The sequence below is a fragment of the Nyctibius grandis genome, chromosome 5, assembly GCF_013368605.1.
Source record: "Nyctibius grandis isolate bNycGra1 chromosome 5, bNycGra1.pri, whole genome shotgun sequence".
NCBI classification, from domain to species: domain Eukaryota; kingdom Metazoa; phylum Chordata; class Aves; order Nyctibiiformes; family Nyctibiidae; genus Nyctibius; species Nyctibius grandis.
In genome coordinates this window covers 7,492,536-7,510,678 of record NC_090662.1, presented here as the reverse complement: position 1 = coordinate 7,510,678, position 18,143 = coordinate 7,492,536, and the positions used below count along the sequence as shown (strand labels likewise).

The window sequence follows — 18,143 nt, the reverse complement described above, 5'->3', positions numbered from 1 at the left end:
CTACATTCGCTTAGAAGTTCACTGCCTTAAAAATAAAAGATGTTCTTACCTTCCTGGTTATGTCTGCTGCTACTCAAAAAAAAAAAAAATTGCAATAACAAATGGAGTTGTCTGTAAGAATTCTTCATTTTGCATGTTGAGTGGGATCAGAATTTTGTTTGTATCTGGTAATTTCTTAAAGGTCGCATTCCGTAGTTAAGATGGTATTTGGCATTTCACCTAAGGCAGTAGTTTTGAAAGGAAATTAACTGTGAAGCATTCCAATAGGCTGTGGTAGTATACCTTTTTGTGTTGTTATTTTAAAATGATACTACAATCTGAAGTGTGAGCCTGTAAAATAGCGTGTACATAGTTCTGTCAGTACATGCACGTTCGTTCTTTTCAGAAGCAAAATGGTACCCATACTTGTAGACATAAATACATTTTTGTCTATAACATAAATTATTTGTCTATTTTATCATCTCCTTTGTTTGCAGGTTGGATTTGCTACCGTTTTATGCAAGGCTGGTTGCCACGTTGCATCCCTGTATGTCTGATGTAGCAGAGGACCTTTGTTCCATGCTGAAAGGGGATTTCAGATTTCATGTATGTTTTGTTGGTTTACTTTTTTGCATTCCAATTAACCAATCTGATAATTGCCATGTTTTGGGGAAAAATAATGTTTGATATTATGTAGGTGCTAATTCTAAAATTTAGTGACTCAGTTTAGAATATGTTTCTGTTGTCTGAGCAGATTTGTTCTAGAATACTGGATTTGTACATTTAAAAATTTCTTTGCATATGTGGTAAGTTGTATTGTTTGTAGTGTCACCCTTAATTTCCAGTGTTAAACAGTGATTAAAATGACCTGTATAACAGTTGCAACAAAAGTTGCAAGAATTAGAAACTATTCTCCAACTGTGTGTTGAGAATTTTCTGTTAATTAATAACTTACATTTAAAATGAGAACTGACCTATTCCAACAACAGATCCCTACTACAAGGTTACTGTTGTAATATCGTGGTTACTATTGGAATGTAGTGCTTAATTCTAAAAAATATTTTTTACATTTTTCATCAACCAAAATTTTCTGTGCCTCAAAAATGTAGTTTTCAGTGTTTTTCTTCCACTTTGTTCTAAGTTTTGTAAAAGAATCGCTTATGGTGCACAGTGATGACTCCTTCACTGTTTCCTGAATTTTATGGCACAGATTTCAAAATTTTTCTTCTAATATTGACACTAAAGATGTGTATGAATTACTCAGACTTAATTAAGTCTTAACTATCTGAAGTTAACTGTTGTCAGAAAAGTTATTTCTGTTGTGGAGAAATAGAATTTTGTGTTTTGGTGAACATGATTATGTTTAGAAATAGAGATAAACTTGTACTTTGTCAGTAAAGTTATGCTGGATGTCAGTGATTTTAAAAGAAAAAAGGAAAGAAAAAAAAAAGTCTGCACTTTATTGAACCTGACTTGAAAAAGCTGTCAATATTTAGTATTTCCTTAGGGACTATACCAGTGGTTCTATTCATCTAGAGACTACTTATTGATTCTAAAAATGTAGAATCTGGAATTCTTAGCCAGTACTTCACCATAGCAAAACGAGGGTGGCCAGGTTGATGTTAGAGGGCTTAGTTTTTTTTGAGGAGGGACAGAGGGGATGAGAAAAGAAATTCAAAAGCTCCTGAAGAAACAAGGATGTAGAGAGACTTTTAGGAAACTTGTGATAGGAAAAGATAGAGCATAAGGAACCAAACAAATATCGAACACATCTGAATTCCCAAGCTTATTAACCACATTTGGGTTAAAGTAATTTATAAGAGGTAGGTATTTTTGAGGGCCTAAAATCAAATGTGGGTTTTTTGGTTTTTTTTAGGTAAGAAAAAAGGACCAGATCAACATTGAAACAAAGAATAAAACTGTGAGATTTATTGGTGAGCTTACCAAGTTTAAGATGTTCTCAAAAAATGATACTCTCCACTGTTTAAAGGTTAGTGTTGTGATAGTACTGTACTACTGTATATGCTGATAACGTATCCCCATCCTATTCCCCTTCATATATCTATTGCTGATGTTATCCATTAACTCATTGCATATGATGTTTTAAACCCTGATGTCTGTTGCTGCTGCGTATGAGGAGACTTATATAGCTGTTCCAGAAGTTAGAATGTTTTAATTTTTCTGATGGTAGGAATATATTAAAATAAACTTCCACCTTTGGACATAACGAAATTGCTAATAATCTTCTTGGTAAAGCGATGGTAGACATTGCTACTTATTTATCTGCTGTATCTTGCAAAACTGGAAGTGAGCTTTTCTTTCCATTATGTTGATTTCAATTAATGTTTTTACAGAGAAAATAACAGTAGGGGAGAGAGGTTAGAGGCAGAAAGCTTTTCAGTGATGCAAGGAGAGGCTCATATGTCATCTTAGCAGGTGCTTTTGTTTCTTGAGGAACAAAATAAATCTTTGGAAAGCATTAATCTCTGGCCATGTCATCTCAGTTTGCATGCTGATAAACATTCAAACTTACCTCTGATGTCAAGTTCCAAACTAAAAATGGATTTTAAAAATAAGAGTGCCTTTTATAAAAAGTGGTTGAAGACTCACACAAGTTAAGATCACTTCCTCTAGGAATAGTTTCTATTCATTGACTCATTAGGTATCAAAGCTGATTTCTTAAAGTTATACTCACTCGTCATTTTTCCCCTCTCATCTATAAAATATTGTAAAATGCAAAGCTCTATTGATTTTTAGTTGTTGCTTAACTTAAACAATACAGTTAAATTTGACGTGCTTTGAGGTTATTGTGTCCCTGTGCAAGACTATTTGGTGGTTTTCCAGTCTAGCAGGGGAATTTTAAAGCAGATATAACTGCTTTAATATATGGGAGAGCTTATAGTCTTTGTTTTAGTATTGTAGTCTTTTTATGCAAGGCTTAGGAAGCATCCTGTTTTTAGGTTTCTGGAGCCTAAATTTGGGGTCTAGACTGTCCTTATAATACTTTTTTAATGAGATGAGCATTTTGAATTTTGTTAACATCTGATAAGTGAAATCAATTTGCATTTTTTTCTTAAAGAATATGGAACATCATGATAGTGTATAAAGTCTAATAGACATAACTTACTGTTCTCTGCAGTTGAAAAGGATGTTTAACATGCTGTATTTTTATATAAATATCTATCAGATGCTTCTATCAGACTTTTCTCATCATCATATTGAAATGGCATGTACTCTGCTGGAGACCTGTGGAAGATTCCTCTTCAGATCACCAGAATCTCACTTAAGAACCAGTGTACTCTTGGTAAGAGAAAACTCGTCGTCTTATGGGGGAGGGTGTCGTGTACTGAGTTAAACCAATTACTTCTTTTATTTTCTGGCTTTGTGATGTGGTCTGACCATAACAATGATTGTGACTAATATCTTAATTGTCAGTTACAATGTTCGAGCACTAGCATGTGAAAACTTTCATTAGGTTTTATCTTGAATGCTCAGGGAGGATAATGCTCTTGATTCTTTAATAAAAACAGAGACAAGTATGAGGAGAATCAATCAGTTTTCCTGACATCTTGCCCCTTGTTGTGGAATGGGGTTGAGATGGACGGGTGTTACATATGTTCAAGTCCTAGGCTGCTTTGGCGCTGTCAGCCTTTGTTTGTAGTCCTATGGACTTGTATATCTTGTTATTTATAGCCTGTCCAGTGTTGTCTCAGCTTTGAGATCACAGAATCACAGATTGCCCCTCCTGTGAGAACAGCTTTCTGAAAGTAGTCTGGAGAACTCCAGTTGACCTATAAATGTGTTTATGACTTAAATGTAAATAAAGAATTAAATTTCTGAAGGAAAAAGCTATTGCTTTTGAACTACAAATAATTCAGAGAGAGGACAAAAACAGAGGATGAGGTTGAAAGACTGCAGTAGCTGTACCCGAACATGCCTGAGATACTATTTGAGGGGAAAAATGGTAGTGAATAGAACCAGAGATGCTCTTTTAACTGAAGGTGAAAATAATTGTGAAAGAGGTGGTTTCTGTGCCTTGCATAACAATCCAGGGTTCTAAAATTTGAACAACAAGTTTATGAAGACACTAGAGGAAAGGGGTTTTAGAAGTAGAGATTGGTAATGAAGGTGAGAATAGAAGTGGTATCTATAAGTCTAGATAAGTACTGGCAAAGATTTTAAAATAACAAGGATTAGCTTTGAGTCCTTTTTAGTGTATGAATTTGAGCCCTGAATAATGTGTTTACTGGCTTGAGAGACAATCCTAAAACGCTGTGTCCATGGCAAGAGACTGAGTCAAACAGGGCTGAAGAAGTCCTTCAAAGGTACATAGTAGCAATAGGAAATTGCATTAAATTAAAAGCAGCTTAAGCAGATACAGACCAACTAATAGACCATGTTGTTCTATTAGAAGATGTTTTAATGTTCTCTTTAAATCCGTGCACTGCAGGAAGAATATAAACATGAGTATCTGCAGTAAAGAAAGTAGTTGCTGCATTTTGGGGAGAAAGTGGACATAGTTTGACCTTCTGGAAGGGAGAGATTTAAGTGTTTGGAATCTCTTTCTAGAGACAGAGCTCTTAAGCTATGAAATATCACTCTATTCTGTATTTATCTCCTTCCTTATCAAAGCACAGGCTTATACTAGACAGGTCTTTCTCTGGAATCTATAGCCTCCCTTCTCATTCTATAGAGGTAACGGAGGAGCAGTTGTTGTGTACTTGGGTATATGGTTGTACAATTTCTTTTCCACAAAATGCTGTTTCTTTCTGAGCCTCTTTGAATGTCATAGTATTTGTTGCAGTGGTGTAGTCAGATACTACACTGTAGTGTGAACTGTAAAAGAGATTATTCCCAAAGCAAGCTGATTAGGCTCTTGCGGAAAAAAAATTAAGTAAATGTAAAGCTGATCTTCTCAATGACTCTTATGGGTAGAATTAAGGTCTGTTGATCTTTTAAATAGTTATTGGTGTTAATCTTGCCTTTTTAAAAGGGCATGTAGTAATAGGATGGGAGTAATGGTTTTAAACTGAAAGGAGGGTAGATTTAGATTAGATATTAGGAAGAAATTCTTTACTGTGAGAGTGGTGAGACACTGAAACAAGTTGCCCAGAGAAGCTGTGGCTGCCCCCTCCCTGGCAGTGTTCAAGGCCAGGTTGGATGGGGCTTTGAGCAACAGTGGAAGGTGTCCCTGCCCCATGGCAGGGGGGGCTGGAACTAGATGATCTTTAAGGTCCCTTCCAACCCAAACCATTCTGTGATTCTACAATTTGCTGCTGATGGTATACTATGTAGTAAGATGCCAAACAGGCTGCATGTCCCCTGTTAAAGACAATATTACTTTGTCCTGATGTGTGTGAAAGTCATAGTTAAGAATGGATTTTTAATAATTAATTTTCCCTTAATTACTTGTAAAGTGTTCTATAAGAGTGCCACAAACTTAGCAGCACTATGTGACCTATTCTAGCGAAACATTTGATGATGACATTCTGGTTTTGTGCAACTACTGTCATGTTTTGCAAATTATTTAAAGATTCTTCTTTTATCAAAGCGATGTTTATTTTTGTTAATCATTCTTCTTGGCAAGTCTTTCTAATTTGATGTCCTTTATGTAATTTAAAATATTAACATAAAACTAACTTGGCTTTAGGATTGGTGTGTTGATAAATGGATTATTTGAATTGGATTATTTGAATTGGTGCTTTGGAAGGAAGATCAGCATTATCTTGATCTATGTTTCTGTAACATAATCATGTTAAAATGTCAAATTCTTGTGTAATGCTGTTGTGGCCTTGTTAAAAGAATATTTGAAGTTTTGGTATTAAAAGCTTTCTGATACATTTTTAATCCTTTTAACTTAGATAATTGTATTAAATTGTCTTTTTAAGCTTTCAGGCACGATCACTTGTATTTATAAACATAGAACTTAAGCTACACGGTGGCTCATTTCTCAGGGTGACTCCTTTTGTAGATGGAGTTCAAACTGTGGGAGAACGTTGTTTGTACAGAGGCTGTGACAGCAATTACTTGTTGTTAGAGTGATGCTGTGTTTATTCACTATAACGATAGTGTGCTTCCAAGAAATTTAAAATTTTGGTTTTGAACTGTTGGAACAAGTGGAAGGGCAGAGCAGTGTACAGGGAAAGAGAAGCTGAACAGCGTTTGTGTTCAGTGTATTATTACAATCTGATAACTTAATTGTCCGTCATGCTGAATTGCTTTTCTGAACTGGGCTTTTTAATCTGTTAGCTTTTTACATGGTGGCTATACTCTAATTTTTGTTCTGCTTTGCAAAAATTAATTCTATTTCTCACAATAAAAATTGATATTACTAGGTTTTTTTGAATTGGGAGAGGGGTGAGCAAGACTGTTAACCAGAAGAGCACCTCCTAATTCTCACCAGATTTTTTTTGAAATGAGTCTGCAATATGCACTGCATGCAGAGAAGTTTTGTTACTCACCAAGGGGAAAAAAAAAAGCCCTTTTACTGTTTTAACTTGGATGTTTTAATGTTGTGATGTGTCTCTTCTTATCAAAGGAAAAACAGAAGCCTAATCTTCAAATGGAATGCTTTACCTTTGTAGCTCTTTGTTACAGCCTAGTAAAATGAATACCCAAAGTAGTTCATTAGCCTAAAACACTTTATACTGCACATTTTGCTTTTTTCCTCTGAAATGTGTCAAGGTTTTTGTTATTGTAGACAGGATACTGTTACCGTTTCTCTTCCCTGCCTGTCTATGTGACTTTGTGCCTTAAATGAAAAAGGATTGAAACACTCACAGTTGCTTAAAATGGTGATGACTTTTAATAGAGATTAAGACTAATACCATCTACTTAAAGAGTTAGAATATATACTTGGGATTGCTCAAAAAATGATAAATTACAGTGACTTTGAGACTTGGGGTAGTATATATTGTCTCATCTGGGAAGAAACATTTTAATTACAACCTATGGTTTACAATATAATGTGCAACTTTTTATAACACAGGAAGATATACAAATTATGTAGTTTTAGTTTTTTCAAACTTTATTTGCAAGTCCTTCTGCCATTTTCTCTGTTATGCTTTACTTGGCCCCACTTCGTTTTTCAGTTTGTAGTAAAACATGATAAATGTCATAAGGCAGCAGAGATGTGTTTTCTCTTGATGCATCTAGAAAAGGTGAAAAATTTACTAAGTAACACTAATGTATGACATAGTAAGGTTTTGGAACTGTCTGCTATAAGTGGTTTTTCCCCACATAAAACAGTTTATGTACTCAATTGTTAAAGTGCTGTGCCTCTGTTAAGCACCTGTACGTAAATTTGCTGCTACTTGAGCGAAATTTCCCATTTGGAAAGCAACAGCCATAGTTAGGGAGTCAAAGTGGAGGCCATTTGTGTCATGGAAAGGGCTAAAAATGAAATGCCTTAGGGTTGGTGTCAGATTGAGACCTTCTTGGCAATAGATGCACAGAGTCTGTGAGGAAAATTGTTACTTGTTGGGTTACTATCTTACACAAAAATACTTTTCCTCATTGACTTAGCAGCTGAAACTCAAGGTTAAGGAGCTGTTTGAGTACATTTACATTTTGGTTGAATTGAACCACTGTCTTGTAAAAGAAACTTGAAATTATTCAAGTTTAGTTGAAAGTCCACCAGAATGAAAAACTGGGCTTCTTCACCAATGATAAAAGAACGTTTAGACTCTTTCCATTAGTTTACCGGAGTGCATGAGTGTATATGCTAACTTTTACATTGTATATATGTAAAAATATATACTAACATTACACCAGAAGGCTGTCCTGCCATTCAGCAAGACCTGGACAGGCTGGAGAGTTGGGTGGAGAGGAACTTAATGAAGTTCAACAAAGGCAAGTGTAGGGCCCTACACCTCAGGAGGAATAACCCCATGTACCAGTACAGGCTGGGGGTTGACCTGCTGGAAAGCAGCTCTGTGGAGAAAGACCTGGGAGTTCTGGTGGACAAGTTCACCATGAGCCAGCAATGGGCCCTTGTGGCCAGGAAGGCCAGTGGCATCCTGGGGTGCATTAGGAAGAGTGTGGCCAGCAGGTTGAGGGAGGTTCTCTTCCCCCTCTACAGTGCCCTAGTGAGGCCTCACCTGGAGTAACTGTGTGCAGTTCTGGGCCCCCCAGTTCAAGAAAGACAAAGAACTACTGGAGAGAGTCCAGTGGAAGACTATGACGATGATCAGAGGACTGGAGCCTCTCTCTTATGAGGAGAGGCTGAGGGAGCTGGGTCTGTTTAGCCTGGAGAAGAGAAGACTGAGGGCGGATCTTATCAATACTTAAAAATACCTTAGGGGAAGTTGTCAAGAGGATGGGGCCAGACTCTTCTTAGTGGTGCCCAGCGACAGGACAAGGGGCAACAGGCCCAAACTGAAACATGGGAAATTCCGTCTGAATATGAGGAAAAACTTCTTTACTTTGAGGGTGACAGAGCACTGGGACAGGCTGTCCTGGATGTGACCCTGTGCAATGTGCTCTAGGTGAACCTGCTTTGGCAGAGGGTTAGACTAGATGATCTAGTCAAATGATCTTGTTGGACTCAACGATCCCAGAGGTCTCTTCCAACCTAGTCGATTCTGTGATCTCCAGAGGTCCCTTCCAACCCTGACCATTCTGTGATTTGTGTGCAGTGATAAAACAATACTTGCACCTTAGTTTTGATTATCTGTTTGGTGGTGTAAATTACTGTGTAGCCAATCTCTATTAAATAATAAAGCCTAAAGTAGTGCAGTTTCTTTTCCTCTTGAACCACCTTAGAGTGATTTTTGAATAGATGGGATTGTACAATGTACATAAAAATCTAGTGCAATTTGTAGAATTACACACATAGATAAACACACATATGTATGTAAAAAATTTGGTTTATAATGGAATGAGGCTCATCCTCATCTTTAACTGTAAAAATAATCAGCTTAGAACTGCTACTTTTGTTCTTGTACAGAATTTTTATATCCAAGAAATTTTTAAAACCACAAAATAAATCTTAAAGTACATATCCAAAATGAACTATGGAGAAAAGATGTAGTCAGTGAGGAAAATTAGGACAATCTTGACAATTAAGCACAGTAATTAGTGTTGATGTAGTAACCTTTTAACTTGTCTGATTTTTTTTTTTTTTTTTTCCTTAAATACTACTTTATGGTAGGTACTGTTTTTCTTGCAGTCTTTTCTGCTTGGGTAAACAGCAACAATGGAGCATGTCATAAGAAAAATGCCATTGCCTAAAGCACTGAAAATTCATGTGAAACCATCAAAATAAACTTTCTGGAGTCGCATATTGATGTGAAAAGTAGATTGCCACTCTTGTGATGATTCAGTATACTTGTGTCAAGAAATCAGTATTTCAGCTGTTTTAGTTAAATAAAATAGTGTTTTGAATAGAGTGGCTAATAATCTTATTAACCATTTATCTGAACAGTAACATTTGGATTTCAAGTTAAACTTTAAATACTTTTCTGAAACTTTTTTCACCACAGGTGAACCATTATAAAAATAGGGATTGTAAAGAAAAATTACTTTTGAAATAGCAACATAGAACCATCTATATGCTTTGTTCTTTCTTGGCTCTACCTAAGCTTTTCATTTCATTTTCTGCAAACTTTTGTGTTTCCTTTATCCCAGACTTAACTGTAAAAGCCTTTGGCTTGAGAATGTAGGATGTCCACACCTGTCACTGATTATTTGCATTTATTTCCAGGAACAAATGATGAGAAAAAAACAAGCAATGCATCTAGATGCACGCTATGTTACAATGGTAGAAAATGCCTATTACTACTGTAATCCTCCTCCAGCTGAAAAAACTGTGAAGAAAAAGCGTCCTCCTCTGCAGGAATATATTCGTAAGCTTCTTTACAAGGATCTCTCCAAGGTCACCACAGAGAAGGTAAAACCTTTTGAAATCTTTGATACAGGTTTTACTGGAAGTGATGTGTTAACTTCCAAAGGGCTTGGGGAGGGTTATAAATTTTTTTTAATTGAAAGAAAGGGATTTTTTTTGTATCCCTGATTATTAAGATAGTTTCATTTCTTTTATTGTAATGCATGGAAGCTCCAGTCATGGACCTGTGGTCTCCACAGTCATTAAGCACTGAACAAATAGAGAATGAAATAGGAATCTTTGTACTAAATATCTTACATTCAGAGTAAAAGACTCCAGTTAAATACACTCTGTAAGAGCAAGGAAATCATGGAACAGATTTGGACAGCTTGATTAGTAGCTAGAGGACAGCAGTTGGGTTACATCTGTAGTTTTCTGTAGCTACTGCAGATCTGGAGGATGCTTGAAAAGCAGAATGAAGTCGCTTGCAGATGCTTTCCGGGATTTCATCCCAACCGTGAGAGAGGGGGGATGACAGTGAATATCTTGATATTTTTCCTGCTACAATGTTAAGCATGTCCTAAAACTTGGTTTAGGTCTTGAGACAGATGCGCAAGCTGCCTTGGCAGGATGCAGAAGTAAAAGACTATGTTATATGCTGTATGATCAACATCTGGAATGTGAAATATAATAGTATTCACTGTGTAGCCAACCTCTTAGCGGGGCTGGTCCTTTACCAGGAAGACGTTGGAATCCATGTTGTGGATGGAGTGCTAGAGGATATTCGACTAGGAATGGAGGTAAACAACCAACATTTTTATTAAGCCATACTCATCTACTTCTGTTGAAAGGAAAACAATAAAATAATCATGCTTGAAGAAAAGAATCCTTGGATTCTGGGTTTTTGTCTGATGACTTTTCTACCCATCTCAGCTATTTGCTTTCATGTAGGTTTATTTAAATTAGAAAAACAACTGCCCCCCCTCCCAAACTACAAAGATTACTGGGACAGTTGTTTTGCCTCCTTTTTATAGTAAGGGGATACAATTTATTCTTGCACAGTTTAGTCAGTTCATGCAACTTCAAGTAATTTTGGAGACTGCTCTGTATTTTGATAGGGATTACAGTTACAAGAATGCTCTGGGCAATGAAAAATCATCATAGATTTAAGACAGTACGTTAATGTATTTGAACTTTATAATAACTACTCGTTGACCAGCTTTCATAAATACCTTGAGTACTTTTTAATGTTTAATTTTGTGTAACATACATAGCCATAAATAAGCATCTTTTATTCTAATGAATTCTGTCAATTTAAAAGAAAGCAAGCCCAAACAAAAACCCACAACCTTTTACAAATATTGTATTGTATCTGCATGATGAAGTGATTTTTTTGTTGTTGTTCTTTGATAAAGGTTAACCAACCAAAGTTTAACCAGCGGCGGATAAGCAGTGCCAAGTTTTTGGGGGAGCTTTACAATTATCGAATGGTGGAATCAGCTGTAATATTTCGAACTCTATATTCTTTCACATCATTTGGTGTGAACCCTGATGGTAGTCCTAGTCCACTGGATCCTCCAGAACATCTTTTCAGGATCAGACTAGTCTGTACAATCCTCGATACCTGCGGGCAGTATTTTGACAGAGGATCCAGCAAACGAAAACTTGATTGCTTCCTTGTATATTTTCAGGTATTCTGAATTAAATTTTATATAGTTTTGTAGATTTCTTTAAGAAGCTAATGTAGGTCAGTCTGTTACATATTTCTCTCTAGCACTGTAATTTTTAGAATTGTTCTCTAGCATTGTAATTTTTAGAATCCAGTCTGTCTGATAGCAGTTTTATTTTAGTGACATGTATGTTCAGTTATATGTAGATGTTACTGTTCCAACAAACTTGCAGAACACTGGAGTAGCAGTTGATTCACTGAAGGGTTTAGGTTCCCTCCTTCAGGGGGTCTCAGCCAGTGGAAAAATGGGCTGACAGAAACCTTGTGAATTCCAGCAAAGGTAAGTCTCAAGTCTTGCAGTTGGGATGAAATAGCTCCATGCAACAATACTGCCTGGCACTGACTACCTAGAAAGCAGCTTTGCAGGATTAGAGCTGGGACTCCTGGACTATGAGTGTGACATTAACTTCTGCACCATTAGGGTGACGAAGGCCAACAGCATACTGTGTTGTGTTGGCAAGGATGTAGCCAGGGGACTGAGGAAAGTGATGATTTTCTTTCTTTTCCCTTTTACTTGGCACTTGTGAGGCCACATCTGGAGTGCTGTTTCCAGTTCAGGGCTCCCTGGTAGATGAGAGGAGAGATATCAGCAAACTGAGCTGATCCAGTGGAGGGTCACTGAAGTGGTCAGGAGGCTCTTAGTTCTCACATTGTGGGTCTGTTCAGCTTGGATGAGGGAAGGCTAATTAGACTGCTGATGTCAGCTAACAGTGTTTGTGGAGAAGGAGGAGTCAGATCCTTCTCAGGCTTGCGCAGTGAAAGGGTGAGAAGGAATGGTCACAAGTTGCAGCAAGGAAAGTTCTGGCTCAATAGATGTAAGAGGGAGGGGGAAAGATTTCATAATGAGAGTGTTTATACACTGGAATGGGTTTCTCTGAGCCGATGTGGAATTCCAGTCTGTGGAATTCATGCTAAAACTCTTTGGACTTAATTTCTTTTTCTTTCTACTTCTCTATTTAAACTATACTAAAACAAGGATATTAAAAATTAAGTTGGTGATAACTTATTTCAGACCTTCAGGATGCATATCCTTCATCTGTATCTGAGATGTAAAATGATTTTTGAAGTGCAGGATTGTCCTATTTTTAAACCCAAAGTAAACTTGTCATTGAATCATTATGTTTTTGTTACACCTTACAATTTCAGCAAGCATTCCTTTTGACCATGTCACCTTTTAAATAAACATTGTTACTCATACTTCATTTTCAGATGCAATTTTTGCAACACCTTTGTTCTCAGATCCTACTGTTAGGTTCACTTAAGATTAGCATTTATTTTTTATAATTTTATTGTAAGGGGTATGTGTTAGTTTGTTATACAGCAAACTGGGCAAGTCATTTCACGCTAGCTGCAGTCTTGAAACTTTTTGTGATGTTTTGTCCCTTTCTCCCCATAATATGCTGTTAGGGGAGTTCGTTTTCTTGAAAATATATGAAGGAAGGAATCGAAAGCTGGCCAGTTGTTAAGTGCTTATCTCATAGAAAGAGTTTGCCCTTAGAAGGCACTTTGTTTTCAGTGCTTTTTTGCTCAGTCTTCTTACTTCTAACACTTGTTACGATAAAAGAAGCATATCCTTAATGTTTGTGATATCCCATGTTATCAATGTTTAGTGATACCAAAATATCTAAAAATTGTATGAAATAGGAGAGTAGTGATGTGAAACCTCTTACATTTTCTACTGTACAAACATGGCTAGGCATTACAAACTTAGTAAGTTAAACAGTTTATAAACGCCACTGTGCATATAATTTGAATATTTTGTATTCTAGCGGTATGTTTGGTGGAAGAAAAGTCTGGATGTTTGGACAAAAGACCACCCATTTCCCATAGACATAGACTATATGATCAGTGATACACTGGAACTGCTGAGACCAAAGATAAAGCTCTGCAATTCTCTGGAAGAAGCTATCAGACAGGTGCAAGACTTGGAACGAGAATTCTTAATAAAATTAGGTAAGAAAACATGCAAGGGAAATGAGATCTTTTTGATAATTCCTGTATTTCTTAAAAGTATCTTTTATATGATGATGATAGGTAACTATTGTTATTCTCATGATATGATCTTTTTGTTCTCATGATAGAAATATTTTTGTAACTTCTTTGCATTTTTCTGATCACCATAGAGAACGTATAGAATCTCCATGATTCTAAAATGATTAAGTGTTTTAAAAAAAAAAAAGTCAATATGAATACTATCAATATGGTAGTATTTGGAGAGGGGGAGAGTGCGTGTGTGTGTGTATATATATATATAAAAATAAGTACATGGATTAGTAAGGTGCAAATGATGAGGAAGAAAACTATTGATTTCATCAGAAAAATTTAGGAAGCACACTACTACAAAAAGCAAGGATTATCTGTACACTCAGTTGCTGCAGCCTGGTGGTGGGTGAGCACTGATGGAAACCAGCTTGGTCATTTTGGTAGATTAATTGCTTGCAACTCTGTGTTCCTTCCCCAGTTGTGGATTTGACTGGAGCTGCTGCATCAGAGTAAGCATTAGTGTAAGACTATAATAACAGAGAGAACATGTTTTGCTTTTAAAATGCTATCAGGTACTTTGAGCTTTAGACTTCCTTTGGAATAATTTTGAACGGGCTTTGCATTTCAGTAGAGGCCAGAGGAGGATTTCCTTTTCATGAGTTAGAGCTTTGGCTGGTTTGTTATAAGTTTTTTTTTTTTCTTCTTCTTAAAATGTATCTGTCAGCTAGGCTGTGTGCTAGCTTGTAGTTCCTGTTAAGACTACAGGGATTTATATTTATAAATCTTGCTGTGTTAAAAATCAGTTAATTTCAGGAGAAAAAAGTTGGGCTTGCAGCACAGCTCAGTTGACGAAATACTGGTTAGTGTGTATCTAGAACTGCTATCACATATTAACCTTTAAACCTTTTTGTACATATCAGTTCTTAGTAATTATTGGATACTGCTGTGCTCGTTTCTCATTAAATGGAGTTGTTTTCTAATCTTCCATTTTTATTTGAAGACAAGCTTGGTCACGAAGAGCTTTTATATGTAAATGTTACACTTTATAAGTGTTAATTATAGCCTTAATAGCATTTCATCTAGTTAGACAAGTTCAATTTTTAAGAATAATCCTTTAATCCAGTGGGATGAGTATGTGTAATTACCAGGTGAAACGTTGCAACTTCTGTTTTAGGAGGATTTTATATTTTTAATATGCTGTTCGTTTAATTGACATGGCTTAAAATTACCTATGTAGCAACTGAAATGCAGATAAAAATTTCCTTATGGTATGATCTAAAAATGATAACCAAGAAGTAATTTACCACTAGTTACATAAACTGTAATATTCTCTTGAAAGATACTCAGCACTTCCGTCCTACAAATCCTAAGAACTTCTGTTCTCTGAACGACCACCACAACAGCAGTTGAATCTAGTGTAGTTAAGGGGGAGATACATGGTCACTGAATGGGAGCAAGTGTTGGAGAACATTTTACTGTGTTTGTTTTGGCACAAGCAAAGCCCATCAACAGTACAGCCTTTAAAAAGGGGGTTGTGTCACGTGTCCCCTCCCAAGCGTGTTCCTTTTCATGATATTGATATTACTCACTTACTATTAAACATCAGTATAGGGTGGGGTAGTTCCCAGTCCTCCTGTTAGGACTGTTTGAAGGTGGTCTCAGGAAGGTTGTAATCTGCCTTTCTGATCTTTGAAGGTTATGACAATAAGTGCGAGCATATCTGAAGGAAATGAGTTTTTTAATGCTTTAGCAAAAGCTCTAGTAAAACTGCAGTTCTTGCTCAGTTTGTCCCCACAGTTCCTCGGCCCACGGACAATGACACTGAGAGAGCATTGTGCTGAAGACCGTGATGTGCTTTGCTCTTTATCAGTCTGAAGTGTAATTCTAGGCAGAGCAGTGGGGTGGCTTGTGCCTGCAGACCTTGAATTGGAGACTGACTGTTGGTTCCTGTGCCGCTTTGGTGATTTTGTACCAGTGAGAATGTACTGAGTGATTCAAAAGAAACTCTTGCGTAATTATGGAACAGCACAGATTTTGAAGAGCACAGTGTTTGTAAATAAGGGGGGGGGAACAGAATGCTTTGAAACGTCTGGAATATGAAGGAGGGAGGTGTGTGTTTATGTGTGTGTGTTCACACAGAACTGAAATCCTCAATAGCTACCATACAGCCATATAGACTGTTCACTTTATTTCTGTGTTTTGTCTAATTCAAGCAATGGCTGTAAAGGTTCAGCTCCTCCTAAAGCTCATCTTTGTGATGTTAGTCAAACTTCTGTAAGGAGACCTGGCTGTGTGTTTCTGTGTATTGCATCTCTAAAGACATCTGGAGGTGAAGGGGAAAAAAAAAAAAAGAAAAATCTGGTATGCCCCAGATGCCCCAAAGCACTTGTGTGTTCAGAATCTAGACTTGTGCTGAAGAATTTTGTACGACTGCATTTGTTCTTTGTGTATGGCAGAGAACAAACAAGGAGTGCCACGAGCACAGAGCCGATGTGTGTGTTTGCCATCCAAAAAACTTCAAGCTAATGGCTGACCCTGAGTATGGTTGTTATAATGGTAAAATATGAATGACAAACTGCATAGTAACTGTATTGACTCCTTAGCAAAATCTTTGAAAAATTACTGGGTTAGATCTGCTGGGTCTCAGAAGGCTGGCATCAGCGTCACTTTCCGCTAGCTCAAACCATGATCCTCTGGAGGATTAAATGTCCTTGTAAATTAATTAAAAAAATTAAAAGACTGTAAGAGAACAGTAGTGTGTGCTGGCAGGTTGTTCTTTTTTTGCATCGGAGGACTTAATTTTTGCAATAGCTGTTCGCTAAAAACTGATCTTTTTCTCCTGAATCATAACCATGATCAATTCTTAAATAGTTCTGCTGAAAACAGTTCTGATTGAAATCTCTAAGACTAAATTGGATGCTGAAGCACTGAAAGAAGCTGAAACTTACTTTTTACTACTGTGGGAATGGTATAGATAAAGGTATTACACTGAAGGATACCTTATTGAAAGAAAGCAGAGGTTTAAGGAGCTACGCTTGATACCTTACACAGAGAGTAAACTAAATTGTCTTGAGGGACAGAGGTGGCAAGCAGGCCAGTAAGGAAGACTGCAAGATGAACTGAAACACAGTGAAAGAACTGCCAGTCCTGTCTGCAGGTAGGATGAGGACACTAGATAATACTTTTGGGAGAGACTCTGAGTGCCTGAAGACTTTTTATAAGCACCTACATCCTCATAGGTTCAAGTGCAGCCTTGGAGCATTAGAAAAGAACCAGAAAGGTTTGTTACAGGCTGAGAAAATAGTTGTTTCAAACCTGTTAATTGACAGTAATGTGAAGTACTGGAACTAAGAGTGCAGAGGCTTGATGTCGTCTGGGTTCTGCTGGTTTTGTAGAGCATCTGTAATTTAGTGCTCATGTTTCAGTGCATGTTTCGGTAAGGCTGCACATTTAAGTTTGAGGATATTGTGAAGCAGTTTGCACAGTGCAGCTTCTTGATTGCTGTTTTATGGGAGATTTCAAATGTTCTCCATAATGTTTTCCTCCTTTTCTGGCAGGGAAATTATTACCCTTTAAGAGTAAGGTAACTATATAGAAATTGTTTCATTCAGAAGTCAAATATTATGACCCATTGGAAGTTTTCGTGTTCAGTAGCAATGGACTTTTGAAGTGATCTTCTGCATATAACTTGAGTGGTTATATGCGTTCTAATGTTCTAATTCTGTTCTGGTTCCTTGTTCTAATTCTTTCTTTTTCCAAATCTCAGGAATTGTGAATGACAAAGATTCCAAAGATTCCATTACGGAAGGAGAGAACTTGGAAGAGGATGAAGAGGAGGAGGAAGGTGGAGCAGAGACAGAGGAACAATCTGGAAATGAAAGTGAAGTAAATGAGCCAGAAGAAGAGGTGAACTTAATAATTTACCTTGCATCACATAAAAAAATGAGTAATCAATGTTTTGATTACTCATTACTTTCTGAAGCCCTTCTGTGTCACAGAGTTAGCAGGTGAAATGTGAGTATGCACAACCCAGTCAGTACTCTGAGGATATTTCCATCCTAGTTTTGTATATATGGAAAACTGAATACAGAGTGTCTGAGGCTTATTCCAGAGAAATTATCACAGAAACTTGAACGTGACAACTTTGCACAGGGTATGTGCTGCTTCTCAAAAAGATGCCTTCATTTTTTTTGGCATGCAAACACTTTCAGATAATTATCTGTTGTAGAAGCAAATGTATTGACCAGATGTCAAAGCAGTCATGTACAAAAAATAACAGGTGTTCAGAATATGCCTGTATAATATGAATAAATAGAAGATTTATGGAGCATAACAACCTTCCTTGTTTACTGTGCCAGTAATCTTTTGAATCAAATATGGTGGAGCCAATAAAAAAGCCAGACACGTACACAGAAATTCTAACTTGTCACTATGACACAGCGAAGTTGACATGATAATGGTAATGTTAAGAGAAAATGAATTCATCAAGGAAATAGAAAGCACTTTTTCTCCTTATGCTTGGGTTGATTGGTTTACTAGTAAGCTTTTTTTCAGTGTGTACCTCTGAGCATTAAAGTTGGCTGGGTTTGTGCCTTTACCCACAAATTAATATTATTATTACGACCATAA

The 18,143-nt window shown here is 36.8% G+C and overlaps 1 protein-coding gene across 2 annotated transcripts in view; it reads left to right on the top strand.

The window, feature by feature from the left end:
• The window catches only part of UPF2 (UPF2 regulator of nonsense mediated mRNA decay), a 70,935-nt gene that overhangs the window by 31,000 nt on the left and 21,792 nt on the right, over positions 1 to 18,143 (top strand). For both annotated transcript variants that reach the window (XM_068401696.1, XM_068401697.1), the window contains exons 9-16: positions 477 to 585; positions 1,856 to 1,969; positions 3,167 to 3,283; positions 9,683 to 9,868; positions 10,399 to 10,602; positions 11,218 to 11,493; positions 13,301 to 13,484; positions 17,281 to 17,420. In XM_068401696.1, coding sequence (XP_068257797.1) covers positions 477 to 585; positions 1,856 to 1,969; positions 3,167 to 3,283; positions 9,683 to 9,868; positions 10,399 to 10,602; positions 11,218 to 11,493; positions 13,301 to 13,484; positions 17,281 to 17,420 — 1,330 coding nt within the window. The remainder of the gene's footprint in view (positions 1 to 476; positions 586 to 1,855; positions 1,970 to 3,166; positions 3,284 to 9,682; positions 9,869 to 10,398; positions 10,603 to 11,217; positions 11,494 to 13,300; positions 13,485 to 17,280; positions 17,421 to 18,143) is intronic.